We start from the raw sequence: 25,266 nt of genomic DNA, 5'->3' as shown, positions 1-25,266 counted from the left end.
TTTTTTGAATATTTTTATATAAAAAATCATATCAAAATAACCTATCTACCTATATTTAAAAAAAAAACATATTAGCCGCAACACATTGCAGGATAAGGGAACGTTTGGGAACGCGATTCAACTCGCGTTCTTAAAAAATTTGAATTTTTTTTTTTTACTAAAATTTAATATGGTTTGTACATTTTGGATCGTTTTGATGTGTTGATGTCAAAAATGATTTTTAAAAAATGAAAAAATATCATTGACATGTATTTTGGCATGAAAAATTATTTGAAAAGAACCTATAATCATACTGCCAAACAAGCTCTAAATACCTAGGAAAAATAATAAAATACTTCACGTTGGAGATGAAAGGGACATCATAAAAGAAAAGGGATCGATTTGCAACTCCAGAGGGAAAGGACAACGACAACCTAGCTTGATAAGTTGATTAAAGAAAACGAGGACCGCTCTCTGACTGATGTAATCTTTTCCTTGTGGCCAGCAAGGAAAATCTTGACCTTTTGCTATCACTTGACGTAGAAGCCAACGGCAAGTGTACTAAAATGCCCCCGTCGAGACGAAAACACCCATGCTAATTGTTCCTGATCTGTTCAAATGGAATAAATAATTCCGGTAATCTACAATTGATGTCGGCACCCATTGTCTAGCAAGCAATGATCACATAGGGCCGCTTCCACTTAGTTGTGTGCTTGTCAGCATCCTGGCTGTTGATTTTTCTCCCCGTGCCATGGGGTGTGTGAGGGCTTCTTTTTCTTTTTTTATACTTTTTAAAAATACTTTTTAAATATTTTTAGTTTTTTTTTCAAATGGATATTTTTTAATATTTTTTTATGATTTTAATATATTAATATTAAATATTAAAAAAATAAAAATATTTTAATATATTTTTAAATAAAAAAACTATTTAAAAAAAGACTTCTCACCGTAACCTTAAACACACAAATTAAGAAACCTTTAAAGTTTTGGCATTCATAGGTCTTGATGACTAAAAGAGTGATTTAGATTGTAATAAAAGTTATTTTTTAAAATATTTTTTTGTTTATAAATGTATTAAAATAATATTTTTGTTATTTTTGATATTAGTATATTAAAACAATAAAAAACCACTAAAAAAATTAATTTAAAAAAAAATAAAATTTTAATAAAAAACAAGTTTAATTTTAATACCAAGCAAACACGAAAAATAATTACTGATTAATTACAAATCACATGTTAAAGTATTTTTAACCTTTTTATCTTTAATTATATTCAAAGTAAGTTATCTTGGTGAATGCAATTAATTCGAAGAAAAAAATAAAATTTTAACAAAAAACAGTTCAATTTTAATATCAAAAAGACACTAAAAGCAATTACCGATTAATTGCCAATCACATGTTTAAATTATTTGTTAACCTTTTTATCTTTAACGATATTCAAAGTAATTTATCTTGTTGAATGCAATTTACTTGTCTTGTGAATTTTTTATATTGAAAATTAAAATTGACAATTTGCTCACTCTGAACCATGAAAATAAAATGCATTGACTTAAGTTATAGAAATCAACTAGTTTATTGGCCTGCATTTAAGCTGCGGGCTAGGTAAAAAAAAATTTAATGTAAAAAAAAATTTAAGATGTCACTAATGTTTTTTTTTTCCAGCGGAAAAAAAATTAAATCTTGTAAAGGTTGACCCAAATGTTAACTTTACGGGTACAAAAGCAACCCAGACAACTTGTAAAATATAGTTTGACTAAAAAAATATTTCAAGATGATATTTTTTGATGTTAAGACAACAATATAATTAATTGGCTTGGGTCAACCCAGATTATGAAACTATGATAACCCTATAAAAAGCAAATCAAGATAAATTATAAAGCCCTGTTCCCAATCAACCTGATGTTGAAGGATGAGATTGAAAAAAATAAATAAAAAAGAACTTAAAAAACAACCTGAGTTAACCTGTCAAAGCCGTGACCTGGGTCATAAGATAAAAATAATCTTATACAAAGCAAATCAAAATAAATTATGAAGTTTAATTCCTCATCAGCCCAATGTTGAATGATGAGACTGAATGATTTAACCCGGGTTAACCTGCTGAATTTGCGACCCTGACTATAAGATTGAGACAACCCTGTAAAGTGTAAGTCAAAACAAATTATGAATCTCAATCCCAATCGACTATGTTGGATCCAATATTAAATGATAAAATTTATAAAAGTTTTTTTTAAATATCATAAAAAAATGAACCAGGTCAACTCGGGTCAACCCATTAAGCATTATTTCCAAGTCATGAAACTAGGATAACCTAATAAAAAACAAACCAAAATAAATCACGAAGCCTCATTCTCAATCAAATATGATATTAAATGATGAAAATGAGAAGATAAAAATTCGAGTCAACTAGACCAATCTACCAAACCCGTGACCTGGGTCTTGAGACAAGGACAACCTAATAAAAAAACATCAAATATTGAAGGACCTGTGACTCGGATTATGAGACCGAGATAACCTTTTAAAAAGACAATAAAAAAGCGACCTGGGTTAACCAAGATTAAAAATATCAAAACTCACAACCTTGGTATTGATACCAAGATATCCCTGTATGAAGAAAATAAAAATAAATTATGAAGCTCAATTCTCAATCGACTTAATTTTAAATGATGAAATTAAAAATAAAAAAAATAAAAAATAATACAAAAAATGACTCGAGTCAACTTGTTAAGCACTATTCCCTGTTATTGAGGTCAGAATAACTCAATAGAAAGCAAACAAAATAAATCATAAACCTAATTCTTAATCAACTTAATATTATGAAATCAGGAAAAAAGTTAATTAAAAAAACAAGTCAACCAAGTTAAACTGTCAAACTTACGATTCGTTTCATGAGATTAGGATAACCCAATGAAAAACAAATATAATATTAAATGATGAAAAAAAAACATTAATTGAGAGGAAATCAAAAAAAGAAAAACAAAGTACTATTACAATGAACAGTGTTATGTAAGGAGGGGTATGATAAAAACTCCTCATTTTTTAGTTTTTTTGGGTTAATATTAAATGATGAAATTAAAAAAAAAACATTAATTGAAAAAAAAATTAATAAAAAATTGAAAAACAATGTATTATTTCAATGAATAGTGCTTTATGAGGAAATGTACAATAAAACCCTCTTCTCCTTTAGTTTTTGATTGGTTAATATTAAATGATGAAATTTTTTTAAAAATACATTATTTTTATGAATAGTGTTTTGTGATGAGAGGTACACTAAAAATCCCTTCTCCTTTAGCTTTTTGTTGGTTAATGTTTATCCTAATTGATGATTGTTTGTTAATTTGCACCAACAAAATCATGTAAGAAAGAGGTCTACAAATGAAAAGAAATCAAGATGTGGTGCTTGAAATTGGATTTTTTAAAATAAAAATTAGTATATTAAACTAAAAGTTCTAGCAAAGTAACACATTTTTAAAAAGATTAGGTGAAATAACATACTTTTACCTTGTCGTGCTTTTAAAATGCAACATTTACTAAATATCGCTATTCCTAAACATGACAAGATAGTTGTCATGCTTTAGAATATGGACATTCAAACATGTTGCATTTTTTAAGTGCGACAACTGCTAGTTGCCCAACCTATTAGATACAATTGTAGAACCAGTCGACCATTGAATTTTTTTCTTTCAAATATGTTTTACGAGTAAAAATATACATATTTGTCCAACTTATGTGTGATTCTAAGCAGTCAAGTGTGGCTCTGACATAACTATACAGGGATCTACCCCGAAAAGATAATGTGGATGGCCTAACATGTGCATTTATGAACCAATGAGATAAATTTAGGCTCAGAAAAAGGTTTGGTCACACCAAACCTAAATGATAACTCAAAATGACCATAACTTTTGATTCGATTATTAGATTGCGCTCAAATTTTTACTTGAGTTTTCGGAGACTGTTTTCCTTAATATAGCCATGAAATCGCTACTCTAACTGCTGAATATTTAGATTTCAAAAATCTTATTCCAGGGCTCTAATTTTTACAGTTTTGTGATTATCCTCACGACCGGTTAACCGATTAGTCCTAAATTTAAATAGGTATTAGCATTAATTAAAATTTTATTATTTACAAACCGGTTAACTAGTTAGCCTTGAATTTAAATAGATATTAATATTAATTAAAATTTTATCATGGTTTTCAACTAAGATATTCAAAAGAATGCTATTTTAACATTTTTTTTAAAATTTCTGTATCATTTCACTATTTATTACATGCTAATTGCCAAATTTATTCCACAGATAATTCCAACATGTCATGATCAAAAAGGTTCCTGTCCTCTCCTCCAAATTTAATATATTATGGACCCAGCCCACGTGTATAAGCTCGCTGCACGTAACAGGCCATTTCCCTCAAATACGAACTAATAATAACGTGCGATAATGTGGTATATATTATTATTTTTAAAATACTTTTTTGTTAAATATATAAATATTTATTTTTATTTTTTTATATTAATACATTAACATTATTAAAAAAGTATTAATTTAATATATTTACTTACAAAATATATTTTTAAAATACACTAAATACAACTTAAAATGCAATAACAAATAACTATTTAATCAATACTCTCATTGCTTCTTGTGTTGTGTGCCATAGTTTAAGGAGTGAATGTGACAGTAATAATAATTATTTTTTAAAGTATTTTTTATTTTAAAATATATTAAATAATATTTTTATTTTATTTTTTTTAAAATTTATTTTTAAGGCCGGTACATTAAAATAATAAAAAAACACAAAAAAATCTATTTATTTTTGGATTATTTTTATGTGCAGAAATTAAAAATAAAATTTTAAAACTAAATAAAATATTATTTCAATATATTTTCAAATAAAAAATATTTTTTTAAAAATATCTATCATATTTCCTTTAACTCCAACAATAAATTCCCATACAGGGAGGGCATTATAATTAATTGTTTGAGTTAATTATAATGCCCTGAATTAATTATAATTAACTAAGAAAGAAGGAGAAAAAGAAGAAGGAGGAGGATTGTATTCTGAAAAAGGACAATTACAATCATGGAAAGACTAATTAATAATGAACTAATAAGAAAAGGACACATCATTCAATAAATAACCGTCACTTAGATTTTAAATCTTCCTAAAAGCACTAAAAATGGTTTTTAAATGGTCCACTTCATTAATTTCTGTAGCCATTTAAACACATTCGAGATTCCTGAAAAGCACAGGATAAATAAAAGGAAAGTTCAAACTAAAAGAATTAAGATTGAAATAGTTAGAATATATAAGGACTAAAATATAGCTCCCGTCATGTTTCTATAACCAAGGCGTCCGCTCTCCGTCACTTCCAACACTTTATTCTTCTCTTCCCCTTCAATCTTCTCTGATGCTCTCACAGTAAACTAACCAAGGATAAATCGGTCTTTCGATTATCCTGTTCTAAAATAATCGATCATCATCATAATAATAATACATATTTATTAGTGTTGGATCCGAGAAATAGAGAAGAAGATTTTTTTTAAAATCAATTTCCTTATCCATGCAAATTCTCTGATAGATTTTTTGTGAAGAGATTATTAGGGTGTGTGTGGTTGTTTTTAGAATCAAAGAGAAAAATGGGGTTCTTTAGTACAATACTAGGTTTCTGTGGATTCGGTGTTGGGATTTCCACGGGTCTTACCATCGGGTACTACCTCTTCATCTACTTCCAACCCTCCGATGTTAAGGTAATACATAATTTTACCATCCCTTAACCTTTTTTCATTTATTGAGGTTTTTTAAATTAAGATGCTTAATTTAAGTTTTTTTCTTCTTAGATATGTTTTTGCTAATGTTTAGTTTTATTGTTGGATTTTTATTTTTTATTTTTTTAGGATCCTGAGGTACGGCCATTGGTAGAGCATGACTCGGAAACTTTGCAACGAATGCTTCCAGAAATACCGCTATGGGTGAAAAATCCGGACCATGATCGCGTAAGTGATTAGCATTCCTGGCTTAAATTAACTGCAATTTGTGTTTTAATGATGTTGCTTATGTTGTTTTTGTGTTTGTAGATTGATTGGCTAAACAGGTTTATTCAATTAATGTGGCCTTACCTTGATAAGGTTTGGTTTGATTTCTATGGCTGATTCTTGTTTTCTTGCTAGTTGTTTCTTGATTGTATTTAATTGTTTGGTTCTGTTTTTGACTTTTTTGTGCAGGCCATTTGTAAGACCGCGGAGAATATAGCAAAACCAATAATTGCCGAGCAGATCCCAAAATACAAAATTGATGCGGTTGAGTTTGAAACTCTTACACTAGGCACCCTACCGCCAACCTTTCATGGTGAGCAGGGAGGGAGCTATTTGTTTGGTTTGTTAAGAGAAATTTTGAAGATGCATCCGTGTGTTTTCGCACTTTACATTATAATAAAAGTTATGTTATGACGCTGTTTGTGATGAATCTTTAAAATCATGTGAAGGGAAAATAAAATGTGTTTTGAAAAATGACTTTACATTAGGGAGAGGGGTTCCTCTCTTTGAGGTGTAGGCATTTTGACAGTAATGTCCAATCCTGTATAATAGTTATCTAAGGTTGTATGGACTCTGTGTTTTTTCCTATTGAACTTTTATATTATGATCTTGTTAACTATTTTTCTCACCAGGAATGAAAGTTTATGTCACTGATGAGAAGGAGTTGATTATGGAACCATGCATAAAATGGGCTGGAAATCCTAATGTCACTGTTGCTGTTAAAGCATTTGGGTTGAAAGCAACTGCTCAGGTAATTGGATTCTCCTGTTTTAGAAGGAAATTGTTTTGTAGCTGACTTAGATTTAAGAAATTCTGTTTTATCGTTCTTTCAATAATGGCAGGTGGTTGATTTGCAAGTGTTTGCTTCACCACGCATAACTTTGAAGCCTTTGGTCCCTAGCTTTCCTTGTTTTGCCAACATCTACGTGTCGCTCATGGAGAAGGTTGGTGTTTATTTTTCCCTCCTTGTTCAAACTCATGGATAATTGGATATTTAAACTGTCCTTGTTAGATGGTGGCTTATAATTTTTATTGATACTTAACTTGCTCTTTTTAAGTTTCCCCAATAACATAGGACCTCTGTTACTTACTAGGTCCCGATTTATCCTTGTTTATTAGAATCCAAAAGCTTCGGGCTGGCTCAAATTACTCAGCACCTTAGTTTTGTAGAATACTCAACTCTGTGAATTCTCACACTTGAACTCCCATTCCACACCAATTATTTGGGCTTTACAGTCCTTTTAAGGTGCCTTTACATTTCTGCCTGATTAGGGGCACTAACTCATTAATGCAAATACAGTTTTGAGGGATGATTTGTGATAATCTTGAGGCTCATCAAAATTCCTGTACTGATACTGGTGTTGGCATATAGTTTACTGAAATTTGAGGGATGATTTTTATATGAAACCTCTTACTTGATCCATTGTGATCCATATTCACCACTTTGAGAGTACATACAAGCCTGGTTCTTATATTATTATTTTCTTGTTTTTAATTATTCTGCAGCCACATGTTGACTTTGGGCTCAAGCTCTTGGGGGCTGATTTAATGTCGATACCTGGCCTCTATAGGGTCGTCCAGGTGCAGTATTTGACATTCTATTTTTACATCTCCTTTTCGCAGTGAACTGGTTGAGAATGGTATAAAGCATTGCTAATTTAGAGAATCATTTTAGGACTGAGTCGGCCACTGGTTTTTTGGGTTTTGCATGTGTCTATTTGCTTCAAGTAGAGAATCCTAGATTACCAGCACTCACGTTGAACCTGCTTGAGCATTGTGTATTTCGTTCATCTCTTGCCTTGCGGGAATGCATTGATCTAGTTCAACATTTGTCCTCACCTCAACTATGATGGTCTTTTGTGGCTGCTTCATTGCTGTTTTATTTTTTGCATCTATTTAATGTAAACTTGTTCTGCTTGTTAGACGGAAAATGGAAACTCTTCCACAAGCTGGCTTTTGTGAAAATCATTGTAGCAAAAAGCAAAGTCAAAATATCTGAAAGCTTTGGTCGCTGAAATGTTAAAATCAATTAGTTGTCAGTGTTTCGTATCATCTGTTCAAATTTTTATGGTTCATGATGTTAGTAGTGATAAAATGGTGTTTTGCTGCAGGAGATTATTAAAGATCAGGTTGCCAATATGTATCTATGGCCTAAAACCCTGGAAGTCCCCATCTTAGATCCTGCAAAGTGAGTTTTTGCAATAATTTGAAAACTTTTGTAAGCTATGATGACATAAAATTTGTCAAGAGTCATGATAAATTTTTATGCTAGACTGCCTTCATATTTGACCTATCACATTAAATGAAAAATGCAGAGCCATGAAGAGGCCTGTAGGAATTCTCAGTGTAAAGGTTCTGAGAGCAATGAAGCTGAAGAAGAAAGATCTGATGGGAGCAGCAGACCCCTATGTGAAAGTCAAGCTGACCGAAGATAAGCTTCCAGCCAAAAAGACGACTGTGAAGCACAAGAACTTGAACCCTGAATGGAATGAGGAATTCCATGTAGTTGTTAAAGATCCAGAATCTCAGGCTCTAGAATTACGTGTTTATGATTGGGAGCAGGCATGGGATTTTCATTCACCTATAAGATGTTGCACTTTCTGTATTCTATTCTGCATCTCAAACAGTTTATTCTCTTTGCTTAGGTTGGCAAACATGACAAGATGGGTATGAATGTAGTGCCGCTGAAAGAACTTACCCCAGAGGAACCAAAAATTATGACTCTTGAGCTCCTGAAAAACATGGACTTGAATGATCCTCAAAATGAAAAGTCACGTGGGCAACTTATGGTTGAATTGACATATAAACCATTCAAAGAGGACGATGTAAACCTAAGTTTTAAAGAGCAGGTGGAACAGAAGGCTCCTGAAGGAACCCCTGCTGGTGGAGGTCTACTTCTTGTTATTGTTCACGAAGCTCAGGATGTTGAAGGAAAGCACCACACTAATCCATATGTACGACTTCTTTTTAGAGGGGAGGAGAAAAGGACTAAGGTATCTCTTTTTGTGGGTGTAGATTTATATGTATAAATAAATTGTCGTGGCCTTTTTTGTTTTCATTTTTATTTCCACATGATATATCTCAAGAGAACTTCTGAAATTACAGGATAACCATTTTGAAATTAATTGTCTAGAACTTTGCTGTGAGTTTTATATTTTAAGTGGAGATGGTTGGTCACATGAAACAAATAGTTATCTTGCCTCTAAATGGAAACCATTGTTTCCTTTGAGCAATGTTCATGGCTTCATGCAAGTTATTATAGAACCAAATTCTTACAGGTCATGGTTAATAGCTTTATCTTTTATTCTTACAGCACGTGAAGAAGAATAGAGATCCAAGATGGGAGGATGAATTCCAATATACGCTGGACAAGCCTCCTAGTAATGAGAAGCTACACGTGGAAGTCATCAGCACGTCGTCTGGGATTGGCCTGCTGCATCCAAAGGTACACAATACACTTTCTCTTTTAACTTTGTATAACAATAATGAATTATAGAAGTGGATGCTACCGAAGTGATCATTGTCATTTTGTCGGCAAAGATGGTTTTCTCGTGTAGCTCCATTTCTACAAAAAAGTACCTGTAGAAGTAAGGGTGTTTTATAAGGCTCGATGTCATGACCTAGATTCCGGGCCAAAGATCGGCGATGTAGGAGCGATACCACAAAGGTATCCCAGCTACGCTATGCCTCAGAACATACATTTCATAAAACAAATATATAAAACTTCAAAATTTCTCATCATCATATAAAAATAAAACAAAAGTTCATAATACTTATTACATAAAATAAAATAAAATCAAATCTTTGAAATAAAAATCTAAACTTGAATAAAAACAACGTTATAGTGGAGCTTCTAAGGTGTCGAATAAAAAAGAATAAGAAGAAAAGTGTCGCAGAAGCAAGCAAGGCATACCAACAAATAAAGTAGCAGGAACTCTCAATCAAAGGTGAACATAAGCTAAGAACATGAAAATAATATTAGAATGGAGGTTAGTTCAACAAACTCAGTGAAGGAATAACATTTAATATATATTATAAATATTTGTAAGTTATAGGCCATAAATTGTGATATAATAGAAGTATAAGAACTGAAACACACACACACACACATATATAATAAGCATAATAGTAATATGGTAGTGATATACATGTTAGATATTAGATCATGCCATAGGCTTAGATAATAAACAAAATCCTAAAGTTTTGATAAAAGACGAGGTTTGCGGCCTCAGTAATTGTGAGTGGATCAGTCGCCATAGGCTGATGTCTCTCTAACCAGTTAGTTATATAGACTACTATGTGCATATAGACTAACTACTCTCTGTTAGTATGGAGTTTCTGACAAGTATCTTGATATTCAAACGTAACATATATTCGCATTTATATGTATATTAAAGCAAACAAATAATATACTAAATATAATTAAATCAACATAATGCGAATACAATTTCGTGAAACTGATTAGCACTCGGAAAATAAATCAATATATAGATATTCAAGAATGTCATTTATATGAATCATACAATCATTACACAAATTATTTATATTACATGTATGTTAAAATTATCCCATTCACCTGGAAAATGGAGGCAAAAGACAAACAGACGTAGAATTGGAAACTATTGAGGATCACTAGGAGAAAACACCAGTAGAACCTATAACAAATACAAAAAATACTCAAAAACAACTCGAAGAAGATAACATAAAAGATTACAATTCTTATATTAGAGACCAAACATAATTATAAAACTGAAACAAATCCACCCTATCAATCCTGAATATTTTCCAAACCGATCAAACCTAAAAGAACCGATCAACCCCCACTGCTCCGTCAACCACTCGACCAAAATTGACCAATCAGTTGACCGAAAGTATCAGGCCAACCGGTCGACCGGTTGATCGGGACTTTAGAATCCCGATCTGTTAATCTTTCAAAACTGCCGATCCTTAAAATTCAACTAGTTCCTCAAAAACCCATAATTCCAGTCTTCATATTAGTTTGTTTTTAACCAAACTAACATCCTAAAACATCTTAAATCATTCAATTATCAAATCAACATATTAAACATCATAAATTCCCGAAACACTTCTTTAATCCACAAACTATCAAAATCACCCTAGAACATTATTCTTGTGAATTGATTTAGATTGTCTTTAACCCATGTGTTATCATCCATATAATGATTATTCACACATTCAAAAGCTACTGAAGATATGATGTTTAATCACAGTTCTAAAACAACAAAAAAGGAAGTCACGATACTTGTTTTTTCAAATCCTTTCTAAAACCCAAAAACTGAAGTTTTGATAGAGCTGAATTCCTTAGTATATTTGTGAGAAAAGTTACGGCATTAAAGGAAAAAGAGAAGAAGTCGGCAAAATTCTCTTTAGATACACAGGTTGGGTTCTTGAATTTGGGTTATACTTGAGTTTGGATCTGATGGGTCAAAACTCGGGTCTTACACTCATACCTGGGGAATATAAATCTAGTGAGTACTTCTAACTTGTCTGGCTTGATGATTGCAACTTAATGCTTTGTGGAAGGTAACGGGTCTTCATGCATTCCCATTTTCTAGAAAGAGTAAAATATAAAGTAGACCCTCTAGTTTTTCAAAATGAAAAACAGTCTCTTTAATTTCAAAAATAATTAATTAATCAATTTACCAGTGTTGATCATGCTTAATTTAATATATCTTTGTACCAAATAATATCTTCTTTCTCATCAATCTTTCGATATCCTCTATTCATTTTTTCTAAATGGGTGAAAAGGATAAAGTTACAAATAGATGAAAAACGCAGGGACTAATTAATTATTTTTGAAACTAGAGGGTCTATTTAAATCATTTGAAAAAATAAAGGGACTAATTTATAATTTACTCTTATAGAAAACACTCTTGAAAAACAAAGAAAGTTATGGGCTGTATTTTGGGTCACAGATTTGTCTTGCATACGTAGTTGTTTCTGAAGGCCGTGTCCTCCAAAGTTTTTCCTGAGCCACTTCCTCTATTACACGACTGAATAAAATCTAAAACTTCCTAGCTAAGAAGATGATCCATCCATAGATGAATTTGAGTTCAAAAATGAATAACGGAATGCAATTGTTGTGGTTACAAGTCAGTGATGGCTTTTAGATAAATTTTTAGCATACAAAGGAGGCTTTACTGAAATGAATAATTTCATGTTGTTTCTTTGTTCTTTAATCAGGAATCACTTGGTTATGTGGATATCAATCTCACAGATGTTGTTAATAACAGAAGAACCAACGGAAAGTATCACCTTATAGACTCGAAGAATGGACAGATTCAAATAGAGTTGCAGTGGAGACCAGCTTCATAAGCCTGTTGATTGTACTCTCTCTCTTTCCCTGTCAAGCCTTGAGATTCAGACTCTGCGTTAAATTTAGGATAGTGTGTGACAGGAGGAATGTGTTGTTTCAACAAAATTCTCTACCTTGCTTCCCTAATTTAAAAAAAAAGGTTTGTACGTGATTTCATTGCCAGTCATTGGCAGATTGGTGGTGTATTTGAAAGCCCTGAAATGTGTTTCAAGAAGAAAATGAGAAGTGGAAAAATGATTTCAGGGTAGAAACATAAATAAGAGAACGAGTGTGTTTTATTTAAAAATGTATTAAAATGATTTTTTTTTCTTGATTTTTTTAATTTTTATAAGAAGTATGTTAAAACTTTTAGAATTACTAATAAAAATATTAATTTGATGTAATTTTATATCAAATATATTTTTAAAATGTATCAAGCACCTAGCCCGAAAATAGGGAATAAGGAGAGAAGATACTTAGAGTCTGTTTGGTATTGTGGTTGCTTTTGTGGTTGTAGTTTTAAAAAAACAGTTTAATAAAAAGTGCTTTTTGTGAGGTTTATTTTAAATTTTGATGTGTTTGGTTAAAATTGCGGTTGAAATTGTGGTTGAAAAAAAATAATTTCTTGTGTTTGGTTAATATGCTTTTTGTATGAGGTTTAATTGTAAAATTACCTAAAATGACACAAACACACACACACATATATATAAAACAAAGTATTTGCAATTCTATCGCGTACAAATCCCATACATGAAGGCCTCAGTGATTCTTGAATAGCTGAGCGATGTACAATATCAGGTAAAAAATCATCTGGAATGAAATTGTAATTGCGATCATACTCGGAAAAAACCTCATTATCTTGCAATTTCCTTCTAATATAGTTATATAGTGCCATTGATACAACTAAACGTCCACATATTTAATTTTTTTAAAAATAAACATATATATAGATATATTTTTATCTCTAACAAAAATTACCTTTAAATATAACCACTCAATAAAAAAGCCTTATACAAATAAATTATAATAGCATAAGCAATATATGTTTAGTTGCCATTATTACATAAAAACTTGTTTGAATTTTCACCAACCAATGAAAACCAAGCATGTTTAATTTGTATTTATACTTGTTTTTAAAGGCATCGTTTTCAATCACGGATAAAAATCTGTAAATTTCCAAAACCAACCGCCACCATGTAGAGCACCAAATCCTCTCTTCCCTTCAGTTCCCCATTTGCCTCTTCTTCGTTTTCTTTCTCCCTCGGCCTAAAAACAACACAAGATTAGGATGTGATTACCAGTGCAACGAAGCATCTCACAGCAGTTGTCCTAGAACTTGGAGGAGAGAGCACAACTGCTGTTGATTAAAAGATGGTTACTGGATAATGGGCAAAAAAACATGTTTGCCTCCTCAACATCGACGGGCTAAAAGAAAAATTGGGGGAAACTTTTGGAAAGGATCCAATGGAATCAAAGGACCCATTGCACATGGTGAACTCAGACCACTTGAATTGTTTGGAAAAGATCTTGGATGAGGATAAGGTGTTCAACAGAATTGTCGTCGAGGCCAAAGAAATCAAAACAAATTAGAAACAGAGGGGAAGATGGGCTCTCCAACGGGAAAGTTTTGCAATGTTAATTAAAATTATGCAGTGTCGGTGAGAGAGAGGAGAACACAGCAACAAAAAGCAATTGTTTTCTGCTTTTCAAAAACTGAGGTCTAACCTCAATTTTGAAGGGGGGCCCACATGAAAAAAAGTGTGGTTAGTAGTAACCAAACACTTTAAAATAACTTTTGATGCCAACCACAGCCGCAGCAGCAGACCCAAACACCTTCTTAAAATGAGTCTAATGATTGAAAATGAATGATGGCATTTTAAGTGTTTATTTAGGAGTGATAAAGGTTGTGTTTTAAAGTATTTTTTTTTTAGAAATATATTAAAAATATATAAATTTTTTATATTTTTTGAAATTAGAATATCAATTTTTTAAAATATATATTTTTTTAAAATAATGATAAAGCTTGACATCAAAGGAGAGCGACGGAGGGACACAATCATAACACATATCGTAGCTTACAGAGGTAATTTTTTTATGATCATGTGATTAGTACAAAACCAGCTAAAAAATAAAGCTCTCTTTTTATTACCCCTTTAATCAAACTAATACATAATGTAATTACAAAGAAAATCTTATATCATATGTTATAATTGAAAATGAAATTAATCATAAATGATAACTCATTGATAACTTGAAAAATACATTGCATACAAAGTAAGGGGAGCTTCAATTATTTTAAACAGATAACTTGACTTTTTGATTATTATTAAAAATCTATCGTATAAAAACCGATTATTCTTGCTTACATTGACAATTCGAGAAAATTTAATGACCAATATGTAATCTTGCATCAAATCCAGATATTAAAAGGAAATTCAGAAAAAAAGAAAAAACAAGATAAAAGAAAAAAAAAAGTACCCTTGGAGATTATGTTAGGATGTAATGATCATAATTATTATTATCATGCTGGTCATTTACATTTTAATAATTAATAATTAAATCTAATCATTTATAAATCAAATATAAGCAAGTACGAAGGCCAATCAGCAACGTGGTCATTTATAAAATTTTAATAAATACCAAGTAAGATTAATTAGATCCAGTACAATTAAGATCACCCGTTATAATCAGAAACCCAGTCCATTTCTAGGCTCCAAGTCAATGGGCTTAGACCCAATAAATTATCACCGGCCAGGCCGGATTCGAAAATTCGAGAGTAGTTGAGAAAAACCTCCCATCGAAAGAAATGGTCTTCACTTGCCAAGTCAAGCAAAAGCACCGACACGCTAACTACCTGCCACGTAGCAATTTCAACAAGATCCCCGCTAATCCCTCTACACCGAATCAAAACTCGCCAGTTTATCCGAAATTCAAAGCTCCTATTTCATTTCAGTGGCCATTCCAGTCATCCTCAATATCCCCTTCTTATTCTTCTTCTTCAAGTCAGTTAGAGTGAGAGAGAGAGAGAGAGTTTCAATGGCGCTACCGGTTGTTGACACAGAGTACCTGAAAGAGATCGAAAAAGCACGTCGCGATCTCCGTGCTGTCATCGCTTACAAAAACTGCGCTCCTATCATGCTCCGCTTAGCGTAACCAACTAACTAGCTTTCTCATTGCTTACTCTCTCTCTCTCTGTTTGAATCTTTCTGTTTTGATTTTTTTTTCGGTGAAGGTGGCATGATGCAGGAACGTATGACAAGAACACGAAAACAGGAGGTGCTAATGGTTCGATAAGGAACGAAGAGGAGTGCTCTCATGGTTCTAATAATGGCTTGAAAATCGCTATCGATTCTTGCGGTTAGTTTCTTACTTGCTTTCCACTTAAATTTCACTTATATTTTTGTTGATTTTGATTTTGATTTTTTGAGTTTTTTCAGAGGAAGTGAAGGTGAAACATCCGAAGATTACTTATGCAGATTTGTATCAGGTGATCTATTTCACTCCAGTAGTGTTTGATTAATTAATACTGCAGATAATTAAATAAATGTTTAATTAATACTGTTTATTATTCTCCATCTATATGTCTATTTAATTTGTTGTTTCAGTATTGGTAGCTAATAATTATACTGATAATCAAAGCCTAAACTGATTTTCTTGTCAAAAAGTAACAGTATGTAGAGATATAATTGAAAAACTTGAGTAAATGAAGTAGCGATTATCCGCGTGGGTGTGTGGCGGAGGTGGAACATTCCTTGGTAAATCTAACCTTATGATTTGTGGATGGAGATAGAAATTCTAAGGACATTACCGCCACTGACAGGACTGAATCACAAGTGGAAGTTCTAAAAATATGTCTTGTCTGACCTGTCTAGTCAATCTTCACAAGAAATGTGAGTGAATGGCGATGAAATGATGATTCCTAGTCATGCAAGTATAGCATAAGGTGGTTCCTGTTCTATTTTCTTCCATGTTGGTATTGAATGCTCACAAATATAGATACCTGACGTATTTTTCTAATTCATGATTAGGTTTCTAAATTTTTCGGGGAAGAATTTGGAGAGATATTCTTTTAGTATGTTACCGTAGCAATTCAGTTGGAATTTGTTGAAGCATGCTGGGAGTTGGGCAACATTAGATGCACTATCATGGTTGCTGTTCTGTTCCTTGGCATGATACACAAAATATTTGCAAAATTATGAACAGACCAGCAAGCCATAACTCCATGATTGCTGCATCAGTTAGTACATTAAGCTTAACATGCGAGTAATTGATATATAATGAGTGGTGGATTTTAATGTAAAATGTTTGAATATCCAAGTACAATTGCTGGGTTTTAAAATATAAGGAGCAACTGACTCATATTCAACTACTTGCATGTTCAGCTAGCAGGCGTTGTTGCAGTCGAGGTCACTGGAGGTCCAACCATTGATTTTGTTCCTGGTAGAAGGGTATGTGATTGAAGCATTTCTTGAAGATGCAGGTGATTATCAATTTATAACATTGCTGACTATATGTTCATTTTCTTAGGATTCAAATACTTGTCCCAAGGAAGGGCGACTTCCAAATGCCAAACTAGGTATTTTCAGTAGAAACTTCTTTAGTTTAATTCAGGGGTTGGAAGTTCTTAAATTGTGGTGTGCTTTCTTTTAATGTATGAACTGAGCTAAACCTGGTCTAAAGGGAAAGGTGGAATTATGTGTTTTGGGATTTGTGTCTTTGTGATGCTGTAAATAAACTCATTTATTGTGTGTTTACAGCATCGATGAATCTAATAGTTGAGGGTATTGTGTTGTATGGGACTGACGTGCAGTAGATTGGAATTATGTGTTTTGGGATTTGTGTCTTTGTGATGCTGTAAATAAACTCATTTATTGTGTGTTTACAGCATCGATGAATCTAATAGTTGAGGGTATTGTGTTGTATGGGACTGACGTGCAGTAGATTGGATTCTCTAGATATAATTTTTCATTGAATTTATCTGTCTTCTAGTAGTCTTCTCAGTAGATTGAATTGCCATTTCAACAATTTAGTTTTCCAGTTTCTGAGAATTCATTTCCACGCGGACCCAAAAGCTCTTTCCATAACACGTGGTGTTGTATTGAACATCAGGTGAAGTTTTAGTCAGGATTGTAAATTGTTATGGTGTTCAGCTAAGAAGCAGAACTGTGACATAAAATGCAGAGCAAGTTTTTCTTGATTTAATGCATTTGTTTACTCTAATAAGCTTTGTGCATGAAATTGACACATGCTAGATTTTAGGCAAGATTATTTGTAGGTGAATCACGTATAATTGCATGTTTGTTAGAAACAGAACTTTTTGTATGCTAATTCTTCCGCCTTTTCTGTACTAGTTTTTTTTGACTAATTCATTGCATTACATTAGAGTTCTGTCTCATAAAATCACTCCTAAATCCATAGATTTCTACATTTAATAGGTGGTTTAATGTGGAGGAGAGTCAGGTTGTCGTATCTCAATTCAAGTGATGATCTTTACTTTTGTTGGTTCTGCTCATAGAGCAGCCATGCTGATCTGTCCTTTCATCTCACAACATGCATATATTTGTGCTGATTTCTGTGTAATAATGATTTGTCGAAGTTGTAATTTGCAGCTGTTCTATGACTGTAAAGAATAGTTGTTTGATCTTCACATGGCTGTTTATTTAGACTATCAGCTTAGGGGAAGTTACTCACAGATGAATATTTATCCAGGGCTTATAAGTTTCATGGAGACCATCTCACATTTTTAGACAGTTCCATATTAATGATCTTTGTTTGTTGTTCTTTGGAATCTGTTACCATGAAGTTTTATAAAAGTACCTGTTGGTTGGCCATACGCTGTTGAGCGTTCATATGTTTAAATAGAGCACTTTGAAAGAACTTGTATTTTCATTATTCATTTCTGAAATATGGCAGGTTCACCACATTTGAGGGACATCTTTTATCGGATGGGCCTGTCTGATAAAGATATCGTGGCACTTTCTGGAGGTCATACCCTGGTAATTCTCTAGAACTGTTTCTGACTGTCAATGTAAATCATATAAGCCGCAGATGCACAAATTTGTAATTCTTTTGCTGGCTATGATTCTATTTAGGGAAGAGCACATCCAGAGAGATCAGGTTTTGATGGCCCCTGGACTCAGGAACCTCTAAAGTTTGATAACTCATACTTTGTGTAAGTTTTAATGCAAGCTCAGCATACTACCATGTTTCGTTGTGTAGAAATTATGAAATTAATCAATCTTTTACGCACTGTTGATACTAGGGAACTATTGAAAGGGCAGACAGAGGGGTTGTTGAAACTTCCAACAGACACTGCTTTATTGGATGACCCTGACTTTCGTCCTTATGTTGAGCTGTATGCTAAGGTAATGTGGGCTTTCGTTTCGACCAAATGACTTGTTTCATGAATGGGTCATCATAACTTTTCCTATCCCCTTGCAACCTGAGTTGATTTTTCCATGCAGTTTGGGTCTGGAAACTATTGGCTTGACCATCTTGAAACCTGATTTTATGCATTTTCATTGCCTTTTGATGGTTCCTTTTCAAATGATCCCAAGTATTTTTTTTTGAACAACAATAATTAAATAGTCCGGGGTTAGCTTGGACCATAATCTAATCTTAACCTAAATTGGGCCTTATGTGGCCTTTTTCGAGCTTCTGTTAAGGGTTCTTATGGCCTACCTTACGATTGGGAATCGCAAGGGTAAATACATGCCATGATTTGCACCTCGATCTAGAATCATTAATAAAGAATACCCACCGTTCAGATTGGTGTCGCAGTTAGATTCTTAGTGTGGGATGACTTGTGATGTGGTTTATTTCTGTTGCTTCACCTTGGCGATCTAATATGATATCTGATATCTCTTTTCTTCAATTTTTGTTGCTTCTCAGGATGAAGAAGCATTCTTTAGAGACTACGCTGCCTCGCATAAGAAGCTATCAGAACTGGGGTTCACTCCAAGGTCCTCTGTAGTCAAGGTAAAGGACAGCACTGTACTAGCACAAAGTGCAGTTGGAGTAGCAGTTGCGGCAGCTGTTGTGATCCTTGGCTATTTTTATGAAGTTCGCAAAAAAATGAATTAGACATTGCCTGACCTTCTATGTATTGTTATTTTCTCTTAATAAATCTGTGGCAATTTACTTAATTTTTACAGCCCACGAGCTGAATTCTCAGTATTTGTACCCAATAATAGCAAAAAACTCCCACTTTACTCAATACAACCAAATCCCATTTCATTGCAAATTCAATATCAAAATGCATGTATGACAAATGATTTTCTTCAGAATAATATCTTTGATCAATTCGCTGACTGTTTTGTGCTGGAAAGTAACATCTTATTAACAGGATGATGTCTCCTACATTAAAGACTTTGGTAAGAAGGATTAGGTGCGTGCCCATACTTCTTTTGATACCTTCTTTCTTATCTTTAATAGTGAATCTAACTTTTTCAATGCAGTTGGTTTAAATGTTCATTTCAAACGATAAGCAGTAGATTGGAAGAGCTGGGTGTGTGGCTATAGTAAAACTGCATATGTCATGTGTCATTGTTCATACTTTATATCAAGATAGATATTTTAATGCTTTCATGAATTGCGGGAGTCTATCTACTATCTCCATTTCCACTTTCCACATTAGATCAGGTAAACGACAAAAAAAAAAAATCTTTGAATCTGAACTTTAATCATGATTGGATAACCTTATTTCTTGTTTCCCTCATAATTTCTCTTCTTCATTGGGCTGCTTGAGGGGTCTAATGACCTGAGACGAAACTTGGTTATCTAAACAGTATTTTCATTGTTACGGAGCACAGGTTATGGATACACAAATGGAAGTGGGCTCATTTCCTACCTTCCCAGTTCCCATCTTGGATTCAAATTTATCCGTAGGTCATGGGATAAAAAGTTTTTCATGAATGCACCAGTTCTGGCCTGGATGGCTTGCCTAGCATCGGATCAGAAAGATTACCTTTTCTTTTAATAATTAAACAGTTGCATTTTTTACAGCTAAACACACCCTTTTACGGTGAATAGCTTGCTACTTGTATGCGCAGAAAACAGGGTTGGGTTTTGCTTCCATGACATTGAACAGAGATCTCTTCTTGTGAGAGGAATCAGGGTAGAAAGAGGAATCAGGGAGGATCCTAATTACTGTTGCAAATAGATCTCTCCTTGTGTACTCTATTGCGGTGATTTATCCTACGACCCCTGTATTTGCTATTCTACTATAAGACTCCTTTCCCATTTTGTGGTGCTAACAGATCCTGGTTTACACGGAACAGGATTACCCTAAATAAAAGTGGGATTTGGTTAGGATGGTTGTAGAAGATCTGATTGGTTCTTTTCTCTATCAATAATGTAACCAAATAATAAAAGGGCATTAATTTGGTTTGGAGAAAGCATAGTTTAAGGCTCCATCCTAATTGTGGGTCATGGAAAGCTGACCTTTGTGCCAAGGGTAAGGAGTCTCACACGGGAAGGGCTGCCAAAGACGTAGGTAAAGAGTTTTTAGGACTGTCCCACAAGTCTTGTTCAGTACCTAAGCACATGACATTCACGTGTTTGCTTTGCTGGATATCACCACTCATTCTGGATTCCCAACCCTATAAGCCCTCAATCGTACCTGATTATAAACTCGATTCATTTTCTCCCTTCTAATTTTTTGCTCTTTTTGGGCAGTCATTTGCTCGTGTGCAACTAACAGAGAAGATCAGTAGGGATAGACACGTTTGTGCCAACCAACAGTGTACAATAACCTACCTGATAGTGGTGATGAGTTTCTATCTGATTGGAACAACAGAAACACGAATAATTTATGCATAAAAAAGAAATGCATCTAGTATTATATATGTTGGAAGAGCAAGTTTTTCTTTGGTTAAGAATACCCCTCTCTACCTTCCTCTATTTTTTGAGATCGTAATTAGTAATGTAGCAACAACTTGTCCCTGTTGGCTGATTAATTTCTGAAAGCTACATGGATAAGCTTAGGTGGGTTATGTGAAAAAGGGGCGGGGGGGCGTTTTTTGTGGGAATAAAATCATGAAAAGTTTCAACATCCAAGTGAGGCCAGGGCAGGACTACTCGTGAGGACGGTTAGAAAGGGTGAAAAAGTAGGTGAAATACACACAGATAATTTTTACACAAGTGGACATCCATCCATCCATCCATCCCTCCCTCCCTCTCTCACTCCCTTTGACAACTACTCCTGCCCATGATTCTTAACCCTTAAAAATATTCCACTTGGATTTCATGATGAGGGAGGGAGGGAGAGAGAGACTGTGTGGTGGTGGGTAACAAACAATATGCAAAATGGAGGGGAGATAATAGCAACAAAAAGGTGAATCAACCTTCCCAGTTCCCATCTCTAAGCCCACCCTTGTTGCCTAAACTTGCACCACAAGGTCAGGGAAAGAAAAAAGAAAAAGTGGAAGGTGAACCAAAGCGCACACACAACCACAACCACACTCATACTCTTATCTTTTTTCCTATTCTTCCCTTTTCTTTCATCATCTTCCCTTGAACCCAACCTCCAACTTTTCTAGAAACCCCCCCCCTCCCCCCCTCTCTCTCTCATGCATGATAGTGTAGTGTACCAATAGAATAAAGAACCACAACTACCATATGCACACTTATAAACACAAGAATATCTCAAGAACTGCCAAGCCACTATAGCATTTCTTTTCAAAATATCCATCACAACCAACTTACTAACTCGGCAGAAGTATGATTTACATCCCCTGAAAACAATTAACCTAACTTGACCTTTTTAAACCTAAACTAGTCTCAAGACTTGCTTCTATAACAATGAGCTAAAATCAAATCAATATTTACTCATTTAAGCAGTGGATTTTTTAATGGATTTTGAGTTTTTAAAAAACTCCATCATTGAGCCTTGGAAACAGTCCGAACCAAAATTATCAAATTCGAACTTCATTTGTTCTCTCACGCATGAATCTGATGAGTATCATTTGAAAGAGAAAAAAATTATAATTTACAAAAAAACCCTAAAATATATATGTTATTTCTTGTGGAGAAAAATTGAACCCCATATTCCCCCTCTTTTGTAGCTTCAACAAAATATCTATAATTTTTAAAATAAAATATTTCTAATTTATTAGAATAAAATATTTTTGACATTAATTAAAAGAATACAAAATCAGCATTTAATTGAGCATAAAGATAATAAGTATCAACTTCTCTTCAATTATTTTTTTTAAAAAACAGATCCAAATAAAAACAAAAAATACTGATTCATTACTTACAAGTCACGATTATAATTTTTTTTTTACAAAAGAAAAAGAAGAAGAAGAATGATGTAACCAATATTTTAATTGCGAGATAAATTGGATAATCAAGAATCATGGAAGCAAGGTTATCGGTCATAGAAAAGGTACGAAACTGGACCTTGCTACAGATCCACTCCTTCACTGGTGTCAGTTCCAACAGCAATAAGGATATAAATCTAAGGGGTGTCCGTGAATTCTGGTACATGTGTTGTCTAGTGAGTTGGGGAAGATTTGAGAGGCAACTTATAAACTTAGATAATCAAGAGTTTTCCGGAGTTTAAGTGGGTGATTGGAAGGCTGATAAAAATTATATTTTAAAGTGTTTTTTTATTTGAAAATATATTAAAATAATATATATATTTTTTTAAATTTTATTTTTAATATAACATATCAAAACAATAACAAAAAAACTAATTTAAAAATAAAATTAAAAAAATAACGGAACCGCGGTTATGAAAAGCGGGGGGATACCGCACTTTGTCTTGCCTATAATTAAATATGAACTTACTTTACACCTAACTGAAGGTTACCTAGAGTTTAATGTTCCTTATTTGATGCGAGTATCATCAAGTAGTATCATCAAGAGAGATACCACCAGCCACTCTCTCAAACCTGTCTCACCAACTCACATCTAGAAGCAATTAGGGCCAGTTCCCTCTCTCCTTCTCTCTCTCTATCTCTCTCTCTCTCTCTCACACACACACACAAAGAGTCAAATGCCTATAAAATCACTTCTCAAGTAATCTCAAGGGCCGGCCTTAATGTTCTAGCAACAAGAAGAAGAAGGAAGGCCTCCATTTCTACCACAACAGTACCGCACGCCCGTCAAAAAAAGAAAAGACGCACCAAAAACATTGAGGTTACCATTCCTACTTGTAAATCCTACTGAAATGGGAAGGTCTCCTTGCTGTGAAAAAGCTCATACAAACAAAGGCGCATGGACTAAGGAAGAAGATGATCGCCTTATTGCTTACATTAGAACCCACGGTGAAGGTTGCTGGCGTTCACTTCCTAAAGCTGCTGGCCTTCTAAGATGCGGCAAGAGCTGCAGACTTCGTTGGATCAACTATTTAAGACCTGACCTTAAACGTGGCAATTTTACTGAAGAAGAAGATGAGCTCATTATCAAACTCCATAGTCTCCTCGGCAACAAGTAAGCCTAGCTGAGTAATAATTGAAAAAACTAACCCTTTATGCTAAGGTTGAATATTTTATGCTAATGGTGTCTGCTATTTTTGTTGTAGATGGTCACTTATAGCCGGAAGGTTACCAGGGAGAACAGATAATGAGATAAAGAATTATTGGAACACACATATAAGAAGGAAGCTCTTGAATAGAGGCATAGATCCTGCGACTCATAGGCCACTCAATGAACCAGCCCAAGAAGCTTCAACAACAATATCTTTCAGCACTACTACCTCAGTTAAAGAAGAGTCGTTGAGTTCTGTTAAAGAGGAAAGTAATAAGGAGAAGATAATTAGCGCAGCTGCTTTTATATGCAAAGAAGAGAAAACCCCAGTTCAAGAAAGGTGTCCAGACTTGAATCTTGAACTTAGAATTAGCCTTCCTTGCCAAAACCAGCCTGATCGTCACCAGGCATTCAAAACTGGAGGAAGTACAAGTCTTTGTTTTGCTTGCAGCTTGGGGCTACAAAACAGCAAGGACTGCAGTTGCAGTGTCATTGTGGGTACTATTGGAAGCAGCAGTAGTGCTGGCTCCAAAACTGGCTATGACTTCTTAGGGATGAAAAGTGGTGTGTTGGATTATAGAGGTTTGGAGATGAAATGATTATTTGGAGATGAAATGATTAAAGATACTTGGAGCTAATTAATGTTGATGTTGTAGTTGAAAAAGAACGGAGAGAAATGATAAACGGGATTGCTATTAGATTGAAAATCTCTTAAATTAATCTCTAATCTTTTATTTTTCCTAATTAATCTCTAATTTGTATGAATACACTATTTGTACAGTTTAGTGATCATTAAAATTGGTGAATGTTTTCCACTCATCGAGATATTACTTGCTTTTGACATGTTCATGATTTCGTTTCTTTCCTCGGTTCTCCTTCTCTTTTTCCGGGAAAGTTGGGCTATGTCAGATGTTCAAAAGGTTCATGTTGTTAGTCGTTGCTATTATTCTGAAAGTTTATCATGCCCACTACTACTCTGATCCATTTTTTATGATTTTTTTTTTCTTTTCCGATTTAGATTCTTTTTTTGGGCTTGTCTTTATTGGAAAAGTTCGATTTTCTTTTGTAGAAAATGGATAAGCTGTGAGCGGAGGAGAAATGAGGAGGATGGGAGTGGTGGGCAACCCATCTTTTATATTGTAATAAAAGCACAGAAACCCTACTCTATAAAAAAGAAGTGTAGAGGAACCAACAACTGTCCGTAGTACCACCCAACTCTACCAACCTAATATTTGATTATCTAAGCCCCATGATCCAACCAGCTGCACTGCACTGCACAATTGAATACGGATCAAACCCTAACCCTAACCCTAACCCTAACAATGGTTTTTGTTTAATTCGGATCAGTACCATTATTTTAGATTGTTTTCGAAGCATTCTCGAATCAGTTCTTTACATTCGAATCAAGCACCATAAGGTATTATTTAGGGTTTGTTCCATGATTTATCAAAGGAGTGCAAGAACCAGCTG

General features: G+C 33.6%; 3 protein-coding genes across 3 annotated transcripts; all 3 read left to right on the top strand.

The window, feature by feature from the left end:
• The first annotated feature begins 5,328 nt into the window (after positions 1–5,328).
• On the top strand, positions 5,329–12,631 carry LOC7453644 (synaptotagmin-1). Its single transcript, XM_006384512.3, has 12 exons — positions 5,329–5,723; positions 5,871–5,969; positions 6,051–6,101; positions 6,198–6,321; positions 6,641–6,759; positions 6,851–6,952; positions 7,515–7,589; positions 8,120–8,196; positions 8,324–8,570; positions 8,654–9,001; positions 9,322–9,453; positions 12,213–12,631. The coding sequence occupies exons 1-12, from the start codon at positions 5,613–5,615 to the stop codon at positions 12,342–12,344; spliced, it is 1,617 nt and encodes a 538-aa protein (XP_006384574.2). The 5' UTR covers positions 5,329–5,612; the 3' UTR covers positions 12,345–12,631.
• A 2,632-nt stretch (positions 12,632–15,263) lies between these two features.
• Positions 15,264–19,567, top strand: LOC7453643 (L-ascorbate peroxidase 3). Its single transcript, XM_002306145.4, has 9 exons — positions 15,264–15,473; positions 15,557–15,681; positions 15,762–15,811; positions 16,707–16,772; positions 16,852–16,900; positions 18,238–18,320; positions 18,417–18,496; positions 18,587–18,689; positions 19,216–19,567. Exons 1-9 carry the CDS (start codon positions 15,361–15,363, stop codon positions 19,405–19,407), a joined length of 861 nt encoding a protein of 286 aa, XP_002306181.3. The 5' UTR covers positions 15,264–15,360; the 3' UTR covers positions 19,408–19,567.
• A 3,592-nt stretch (positions 19,568–23,159) lies between these two features.
• LOC7453642 (myb-related protein 308) lies at positions 23,160–24,615 on the top strand. Its single transcript, XM_002306144.4, has 2 exons — positions 23,160–23,760; positions 23,852–24,615. The coding sequence occupies exons 1-2, from the start codon at positions 23,498–23,500 to the stop codon at positions 24,393–24,395; spliced, it is 807 nt and encodes a 268-aa protein (XP_002306180.1). The 5' UTR covers positions 23,160–23,497; the 3' UTR covers positions 24,396–24,615.
• Positions 24,616–25,266: the final 651 nt, after the last annotated feature.

The sequence above is a fragment of the Populus trichocarpa genome, chromosome 4, assembly GCF_000002775.5.
Source record: "Populus trichocarpa isolate Nisqually-1 chromosome 4, P.trichocarpa_v4.1, whole genome shotgun sequence".
NCBI lineage: Eukaryota > Viridiplantae > Streptophyta > Magnoliopsida > Malpighiales > Salicaceae > Populus > Populus trichocarpa.
This window is presented reverse-complemented; position numbering and strand designations above follow the sequence as displayed.